Source organism: Manacus candei, unplaced genomic scaffold (assembly GCF_025592945.1).
Source record: "Manacus candei isolate 608988 ecotype Guabito, Panama unplaced genomic scaffold, ASM2559294v1 h1tg000346l, whole genome shotgun sequence".
NCBI classification, from domain to species: Eukaryota; Metazoa; Chordata; class Aves; order Passeriformes; family Pipridae; genus Manacus; species Manacus candei.
The window spans coordinates 45,870-55,955 of NW_026138394.1; the positions used below are offsets into that span (position 1 = coordinate 45,870).

General features: G+C 40.8%; 1 protein-coding gene across 1 annotated transcript in view; it reads right to left on the reverse strand.

Moving 5' to 3' along the window:
* The window catches only part of LOC127465239 (rap guanine nucleotide exchange factor 6-like), a 43,210-nt gene extending 35,551 nt beyond the window's left edge, over positions 1-7,659 (reverse strand). The window contains 3 exon segments of the mRNA XM_051775731.1: positions 343-479; positions 1,314-1,497; positions 6,786-7,659. Coding sequence (XP_051631691.1) covers positions 343-479; positions 1,314-1,497; positions 6,786-6,896 — 432 coding nt within the window. The 5' untranslated portion in view covers positions 6,897-7,659.
* Between the last annotated feature and the right edge of the window lie 2,427 nt (positions 7,660-10,086).

Below are 10,086 nucleotides of genomic sequence, written 5' to 3' on the forward strand. Positions count from 1 at the left end.
TAATGCCTATACTTGGTACATAAAGTATATTCTTGGTCTATACTTTGACTCTACTTGGTAAAGTCTTGAACAAGACAGTAACCATCACAGAATGGTTTGGGTTGGAAGGAACCTTAAAGATCATCTCATTCCAACTCCCTCCACGGGCAGGGAACCAACACACAGGTAGAATCTCCTGAAGGGATGGACAGAGGGTTGGGGATTTTGGCTACGGGGTCAGGGTGAGAGAAGAATTCTCTAACTTCCAAGTGTGGAGATGGGAAACATTTTCCAGCCCTTCAGCCTCAATGCCCTTGGTGACCTGCCTGTGGCACCCACACTGTGCTGCAAGCACTGACTCACCTCTTGGCCATCCTCGAGGATGATGGCTCCTGCTTGCTCCACCACTTCGAAGATCATCACTGAGCAAAGCTCTCTTCTCACAGACATGGTCATGTTTGCAAAGGCAGGGAGTTGATGCATAAATTCCAATAATTGCTCTGTTGGACAAAGGAAACACTGGTATGATGACTGCAGGACCCAGGGGTTCCTCAGATCCCTCACCCTCCACAGGTCCATCAAACCTCAGCCACACTCACAATTGCTCAGTGGGGTCACACTCCCCATTAGTGCCTGGGGCTTAATGAGCCCAGTGTGCACTTTGTCATCCACAGCCAGAGCTCGGCTCTGCAGCCTGGCTGGGGCTCTGATTGACTCTCAGGGCAGCAGTCTAGCTAAGAGGAGAAGCACTTCAGCTTCAAACATTGAGAAAAATTAAAAATACCCCTAGGTACAGTAATTACAAGCTTGACAGGAGCATGAAATGATTTTCCAGTGTTCAGAGAGGCAATCTGGAGTACAGTAGAAAGCAAGTTTTGCTATTGAAGTTAATGCCAACTTCTAGTGAAACACTGCAGCAAATTATCTTCATTTGAACTGTTCTGCAGTTTACAGCTAAGTATACCTATACTCAGTAATAGTATGCTCTCTTTGGTATTTAGTAACTAATTCAACAGTTTCAGGCAGCCAAAATTACCTTGCTGCCTGTCCCATCACATCAACACACACAATGACTGTGTATACTTCACATCTTAAGCATCTCAAAGACTCGTGGTTAAAATATTTAGTTTTTCAGAACAAATAGACTCTCAGACAGTAAGAGGAGAAATCATTCAATTAAGAGTATCACTAAAGCAAAGTGATCACTGGAAGGCATCACTCAATTATTAACACACACACTGAAAATTAAGTCATTGAACAGCTTTCAGATATGCTTCTCTTACAGATATTATATGATGCAGTTTTATGTAAATGTATGTATTTTTTCTCCTCACCAATGTCATCATCAGTTTTATCTGCAGGCTCTTTCTCAAGGCACTCTCGGACAACATCTCGCCCTAGAAGTGGATCAGAAGTTCTGTCAATGTCTTCATCCTCCTCCTCCTCTTCATCTTCAGAGTCCACAGGTGCTTCTGGAAGACCCGTTAAATCAACATCTCCCATCTCACTTTCTGTGGCCTACAAAGAAAACATCAATCAGACAAAGAGTTCAGTGTCTTCAGTTTAAACATGTATGGTCTGAGGTAGCTAACAAAATAAAAAATAAAGTCTGTGACCCACAAGTCAAACTAGAAACTGCAACAGCTCCTTTCTGAACACTGAGGAAAACACATCATGCTGAAATCTATAGTTATTGGATTCTCATTTTATACTATTTACTATTTCTTGTGAATTCATGTAAAATTGTTTTTTCATAAGTGGAGTCTGTATTAATCACAAAATAATAATGAAGTTTAATTGGTTACCCAGTGCCTGCAGACACATTTCTACTGTCAGCAATAGAGGGCAACACAGACATCACAGTGAGCAGACACACAGGCCACAGTCAAAGAGAACACAATACATGCAACCAACAGCAGAACCACACAGGATTCGTTTGCACTAATTCCTTCTGTAAAGTTTAAATGATGTAACTGCATGAAAATAAATTTCCAAACAGATGGAAGGAGGGGGGGGGGAAGAAGTTTCAAATTCTCAGTTTCTACAGAGTAGTTGCTCAACCACTCTTTTTCAAGTTTAAGCCAGCATGCAAATCATTTTTCTGTTTAAATTCAAAAATTTCAGCAACAAGATGTGTCACTGCGAAGTATAAGGCAATTACAGAGAAACTTGCAGAAAACAGGAGTTTGTTTTTAAATGAGCACATTTACAACGCTTACTTTCACTTTAAAAGAAATCCTTGAGATTCTACAAAAACACTGAACTATCTAAGACATCAAACACTCTGCTTGTTCAGTAAACCTCCAAAACAGAGGATGAATTTGAACACTGTGATGGGGCAGCACAGCTTCTCTGGGCAACCTGTACCCATGTCTCAACACCCTCACAGAGAAAAAATTCTTCCCTATATCCAAGATAAACCAATTTTTTTCAGTTTAAAACCACTGCCCTGTGTCCTGTCACTACAGGACAATAAAAAGCCTTTTGAATAAGCCCACTCTAAATACTGACAGGGTGCAATAAGGTGTGAGCCCCAGCACCTGGACAGAGGAGCAGCACTGCCTTCCTGCACTAAACCAAAATATCCTGGGGTTTAGATGTAAGCATGGACTTTGGAGCTTGTCCCTGATTTAACAGTTAGCCAACAAACCTATTAACTAAAGCTTAAATGATTTAGCAAAAACATATCTTTCAGAGGAATCTAACAATACAGAGGGTTAAATCTGTTTTACATTACATCACTTTACTGGCTCCTGTAGCTCACATTAACAGTTTTGGAATTAAGCCCAAGCGCAAATTGTGCTTGGAGAGTCTCAGCAGCACATGATCAGTACAGCATTTTATACAAGGACTTTTCTAGCATTTCTTCATCTAAATAGCCACAATTTACATCAACTGCTCCAGGCTGAATAAGGCAGACAACAGCAGCACTCCCCACTTCGATAATCTCAAGCTAAGGTAGAAAAACTGAGGCTACAGGTTCTACAGAATTTTGTGTATCCTATATGGGAAAATAAACAAATCTCCTTTCTTGGTAAGTTATGACTTGATCTAGCTATGAAATAGGAGATGGTCCTCCAACTGTGCTTCAAAGATTATGTGCAGAGGGTTGACAGAAGGTTGGCAGGTCAGGCAGAGCTGGAAGGAACAGGAAGGGTTCTGCTCATAAAGTCATCTGAGGAAGTAGTTGCTCATCCCAAGCATGATGCTCCAGCTGTTTCCATTATCAAATATCAAAATCATTCTTAACAGAAACATTCTGAACGACTGATTTACAAAATGAAACCAGAAGCTGCAGTCCTCACATCTCACCCAAACATGGATTTCCAGGATCAGGTCCACAGTGCAGGAGTATCTACCGAGATACACATCCTTGATGCATATTTCATACACAATCCATTTCAGTATCAAGACCTTAACCATAGCTGGAATCACTGCTGGGCAATAATGTTGCTGCCCACTGCCAAAGTGATAAATGAAGGATTTGGAAAAAGGTGAAAAGGAGAGAGAAACTTTCACTGACAGAACTGGTCAGAAAAAACAGATGCAAATTGGTTGGTCACTGAGAGAAGAGCAGTGCCAGGTGCTGACATTGGCAATTCATCCATTACAGGAGAGGGGAGACCCTGCCCAGCCACACCTAGAGACACAACCTGGATTCCCTGTGTGAGCCTGGGTGGGCACCTTAAAGCCCATCCCACGAAAGGGCAAAGGAAGATGTTTTCACTGTGTAATACCTGCTGGATTCTTTATCCCCAAGGGTACCTATCACAGGTCAAAGCAGCTGCACCAACCCTCATTTCAACTGCTCTCTGCACAACCACACAGCTTCCCCTGCTTCTGGCTGAACACCAGAGTTCTGAAATTAAACACACTGTCAGAACGAGGTTGAATGAAAAAAAATGAATAAAAACTTGAAAATCCTCTTCAAGCAAGAAGTTGTTTTAAAAATTGTAGGGAACAACTTACTTTTTATTATTATTATTATTAAAAAAGGTCTACAGTCCAACAGAAAGACAGCTGCTGTGCAGTATTCCAAGCAAGCTGGAATTTGCAATACACACATTTGGACATTTTGGTGTCCCTGTTTCGGACACCAAAACACTGAAAGCTCCAACAGGGAGCATCAGCAGTACAGGACAAGAGAGAAAAATACCTGCATAAATTTATTTGCACCACTTTTTGCAACTAAGTCAAGGTTTAACACCATGTGCCCATAGCAGTGCTTACAGGCAGGAATCCTCTTGTGCTGATCTCACCTTCAGCTTTATGTTCATCATTTCCTGTTTAACTGGAAATGGGTTTTATCCTGGGCTGAGATGCAGCTGGAACCAGTGAGACCTCATTTCAACACTATCAATGAATGCAGTGTACACAGATGAACAGAAAGTCATTCCAAATCTTAATAAAATACTGCATCATTCTTTGGTTCTACCACTCTAATCCTATTTTCCTATTCTGGAATGACGTTTGCACTACTTACTGTAAAAATTAATGTTAAGATACCATTCATAAAAAAGGTCATTTCAAGGCTACATTAATCAAAATTATTCAGAACATTAGTGACATTAATGACATTACTGGAGAGCTTGGCATGCAATAGATACAAAACTGACTGCAACAGCAAAGCAGCATTTTCCAAATACTCCGTGAAAAGCTGTATTTTGTTGTACCAAAAATGCTTTCAATTACTGAGCCAATACATTACACTCAAATGTAGGTTTACTGCATATCAAAGAGATTCTCTGCCTTCATAATATGATGAATATTGGGGGAAACATTTTCTTTTTTCTTTGTGATTTTAAAATCTGTCTGTACTGACGTGTCACTGCAATATAATGCAATGTTAAACACTGTGCCATGGCATTATTACACCATATCTATCTATTACCAAGCAATATCAAGCTATCACTTAGAGATGTGTGACAAACAGTAAGGGAATTCTCCAACACTAACTGTTACTGCTACTGCAATAAAGCCCATAAAATACATAAATGCACCTAAAGTGCATCTTTTAACAGGTCGGTGTTTGCACATTAGGCACATGAGAAAATATACTAAAAATTCACTAAAAAAATAAGAAGGGAGGGAACCTCAGTGGGTTGTTGGGTTCCCCCCACCCCACTCCTGACATGCCTGTTGCACATCTTATCTTCACCAACAGCTCATCAAATGCTGGATTCTCCAATGCTGTCTGCCAGGATTCAGGACACTGTAGCTCTGATCATAAAGGGTTGTAACATTTTCTTTGAGGGTCTCCCACAAGTCTGACAGTGCAGACCTGTCCACGATTCCTTCAGGATTCAAAACCAGCCAGGCTCATGTCACTGAATAGGAAATTCCTACCTGAAAAGTCCCCACTCCTCAAAATTAATAGAAAATCTGCAGACATTTTCACATTAATATATTAATCATTCCTTAGGGTACAAAATACTTTGCACCACTGTTTATTTGCTACAATGCATATGAATATGTTGCTCCATCATTTCTTTTACTGATACAATTTTTATTTGTTTAGCAATTATGCTCTTCTGGCGTTTTCTGATGAGTAGACAAAAGGCAATTAACCACACACGATAGAATATTCACTCATTACAAGATATCATGGCTAGAATGATATCTTCATTATCAATAATATATTTTAAGTGCTTTTCACTTAGAGCAACCTCTCCAAACTACTCAGGTAGACAGGCAGGCAGACATGGTCAGGGAAACCATCCATCACCATCCTAATGCCTGACATGCTAAGGTACAACACACAGACTAGTTCTGGTGACTCTGACTGATCACATCAATTCTGTTGATGCAGAAAACAAAAAATGATAAGAATAATCAAGATAAAGAACACCATCTTCCAGCAGGGCCTCTCAGAAGTTAAAGGAGTCACAGAGCATCTTGGAGAGGCTCTCTCAGGGATGCCAGCTACTCCTGACCCAGCTGGCAGCAAGAAAATCTAAAGAAGCAGTAAGGGAGTAGATGAAACAGGACAAAAACTGAGACACTTCTAATGTTCTAAGGGAAATTTTGCTTTAATGGCTTATTTTTAAAGATCCCTAAATAATATGTTGCTGTAAATAGAAATATCACTGATCTGTTTCTAGTATAGAAATAATACCCAGACAGCACCTAAGGAGAGGGAACAGGTGTCTGAAATCAAGTTACACTTACACTGTGCTCCACAATCCTGTGTACCCAGTGCTGGGGTTGGATTGTAACTTGGAAGTGGAAAAGCTGTGAAATAACTGATCAACACAGAGCCAAGCTGAGCCCCCTCATCAAGCAGAACATAAACACCCATGGAATGAGCTCTGGGATGTGACACCAGACAGGTAACTTATTAAGTGTATTATCTGTAAACAAATGAAGCTCTCTCTGGATTTCAGCCAACTTCTATTCTCAGCAAGCCACACTAGAATTTCCACAGTCAATTAGTGCAGGGAGTGGGTTTATTACCATGCTTTTGTTTGCAGAACTGAACATCTGCTATTAGCAATAAATACAAATAATCAAGGAAGGTATTGGAAACATGAGGCTGATTTCATGAGATTTGTTCCATTTCAGAAAGGAAAACGATCCCATAAATCAACAAATATGACTTCTAAAAGCCACAGAGTACTTGGTGGTACAGACAGATGTGAGAAGCAACAAAAAGAGCTTTACAAGCAGCTTGTTGCACTCCCGTGTGTCCGTGGGGGTGGGCAGAAGTACCAAGAGGGCTTCACCCAAAATCTTGGATAAAGGGCCGCTCTTCTTTATGGAATATTTAACATCAAGGAAGGCAAAGCAGGAAACAAAAGCCATCTCACCTGATAGATGTCAGACAGGCTGCTGCTCCCAGAGTCACTGGCAATGCTACACCCAGACTGGCTGGAGGGCACGTGTGTCACCTGAGGGTGGGGATTGTCCGTGAGGTGCATCTTGGTAAGGTCAGCTGGGAGCTGGCAACGAGAAGGATTTGGGGAAAGGCAGGAAAAAGAAAGGAAAACAAGATGTATAAGTCTGATTTGAAGACACGGTTATTTAAATAACTTTTGTTACGTGTTTGTGTTTTAATTGTTGACTTATCGAATCAAACTCAAACTGAATTTGAATCTGTAACTCGATGTACATTTTGAGAAAAAGCTAATTTAGACTAAGCTTGCCCAATCACACTTCAGATTTCATATAATTGATAGAAAATGATGCACCTTTCTACAGAACAAAGGTCTGGGCTCTTTATAGCTGATATCCCCCAAGAAGATAAATACATGATGCTGGCCAAACAGCCTGCAGTATTTAACATTAGTTGATGTTACAATCCAATATGAAGCAGGATTTCTCTTTATAAATTCAATTTATGCACCTTAGTTCGAGAATAACCTTTAGAAAATACCAATATAGAACAAAAAGTAGTGTAATCTAAACAAAAGGTTTGGTCTACAAAGGTCTTTGAATTTTAAGAAAATGAGTACACAGAAAGAATGCGATGCATTTTTGGTACAGCTATATACAACAGCACCTCTATTTTATAAATCTATCTGTAAATGAGCACACATATGCAGATATGTAAATTCTAGTGTATGACTCAAGTCCACAAACATGGTTCTTTCTACTGAAAAAAAGCAAATATCAGCAATGGTTTTTGAAGATTCAAAGCTGCATGAAATCCTATCAAGTAACCAAGCCTTTAATTCAGCTGCTTGTTTATTTTCTGCCACATGTACTTCTAATATTTTTTAAATTTATACTCAACAATATGAAAAGAACATTGTACCAAGGAATCACAGATTCTCTACGTGCTTTTACCATTGTAAATTATAAAAGTTATACACTATTCCTTTAAAAAATGTTCTGATGCAGAAAATAGCCCAAAACTAATCTGACAGAATCAGTGCTATGATCAAATGAAAAGATTTCTTCTGTAAAGATTCCACATTGTTGTGTCAGCCACATTCAGTCCTACAAATTAAAATACAGTATTGTACAAATGCTGTTGCTCTGGTATCAACTTTATAAATACTGACTAAAGAGAAATGGTAAACAGGTTTTGATTTGGAATCATGTTTTTATGTCCATTATTTGAAGAGCACAGAAGAGAAGCACTTTACCAAATATCAGTTCACTATTTTCCAAAAAAAGTGGCACCATGGGTCTTCCCAACCCCAGAAAAAAAAATTTGATACCCTCTGACACATGTAACAATTTTATTATCAAATTGTGATGAGGAACATGGGGATGTTGTGTCCCTTGTAATTCCCATGACATTCCCATTGGCAGTCACTACTCAAACCAAACCACTCTATGGGCTATGAAAGAATATAATGCTATTTCTCCCTCTCCTAATTCTTACCTTATTCTAGCTTTGTGTATCTTTTGCTAACAAAAAGAAAGTAGAAAATATTCAACCTGTAAATTCATACCTGTGGTCACGTGCATCTGTGACAAGGAGAAAGTTTGAAATTATTACTAAACTCTCACAAACTCCCACAAAAAACCCATCAGATCAGGAAGCATTAAATAGTGAACTTGATCCAAAAGGGAACACAACACTTTGAAGCCACCAGAAAAGGTTTTGCAGGTTGAAAAAAAAAATCTATTTTCAGGATTTGAGAACAGCAAAAAGGTCAAAGCATTCAGGTGACAAAATCCAACCCAGTGGCCAAAGGTACCCTCGCTGTGAGCACACGGGGGAGAGCTGATGTGACCTCCCAGCCACAGCAAAATGAGCAGCAGTGAAGCTGGGATTTAATCCTGGTCCAAATGAACCCAGTACAGAACCCATTTCTGTGCCACACCCAGCACAGCACTGCCCGTGCAGCACCTCTGCCAGGCAGGAGGGAGTCACATCATCACCCTCCCGACAGCCCACAGTGGGGAAGGCACCGATGTCTCACCACACTGCTGGGGGAGGTTGCTCCTCTGGCTTTCCCCACTGCTGTTGCAGGGCAGGGCTGGGTGTGGGTGCCACGGGTGACACTGCTGCCCCTGCTCCTGGAGCTCACCCCCAGCCCCTCTGCAGCAGTGTGGTGCTCCCAGCCACGCTCCGAGCACGTCCCAGCCAGGGCAGCACATCACTTCCAGGGAGAACATCCAGCAGCACTGTGGGACTGCTGGCAAAGTACCAGGCAGGGCTGCTGGCAGAGACACTGCAAGTCAGTGGAACTGAAAAATCCAGGAGTTTCAGGAAATTACGGAACAAATCAGCCCATAGAGATTCATTACCCCAGTACTGCTGCAAACTCCTCAGCCTGTCCCCATCTTTATAACCTCCCTATCCCAACAACCAGCTCCGATTCAGCTTCCATCTTTCCATCCATGAGCAAATCCCACACTGACTGTGATAATACAGACACAAGGAAATCTAATTTAAGCTGCCTGCTATCCAGAGTCTCAAATTTTCAAAACTACTCCAAGAACACAGTGAGCAGGACCAGGAGAGGAACCAAATCTATGGGGTTTCCCAGGAGAACAAGGGTAGGTGCCTGCTCTCTGCCAACAACTGGTTTTATTAAAGCCTGTTCTGGCTCAAAGACATCACCACGCACTCTAAGATACCAACTACCACATATAGATTATCTTCTCTAATTTAGTTTTGATTTTTAAGGTTCTTGTGACAAACATTGTTTTCCAAACCTAGATTGAGAAGTGGAGCTCTGTCTGGTTTAGTGGAAGGTGTTCTTGCCCACAGCAGGGGATTGGAAAGAGATGAGCTTCAAGGTCTCTCCCAACACAAACCATTCTGATTCTGCAATTCTAATTAATGCTGGAACAGAACGTGGCTCTCAAAATAAGCAAGTTGTGGCTATACTTTGTATGCCATTTTCACAAAAACTCACTGAAGACCAACTCAAAGCACCACCAGCCTTCCCAAAGGAGTACTTCTAATCAACTTACTACTTCTAATCACAACTGATCTTCATTCCCCCTGCCAGCCTTCCCTTCATTTCCATCACCTATAAAGGGTATGTACAACACTTCTGCTGGACTCTGCAATATATTCTTGTAAAGGATATTTAATGCAAGTTAGATGCAAGGAAACACCACAATATCTCTTTAAATTGGAGAGAGAGAGATAAGGTTTATTTGAGACAAGTGACCTTTAAAGTACTGCTTGCCACTCTACTCGAT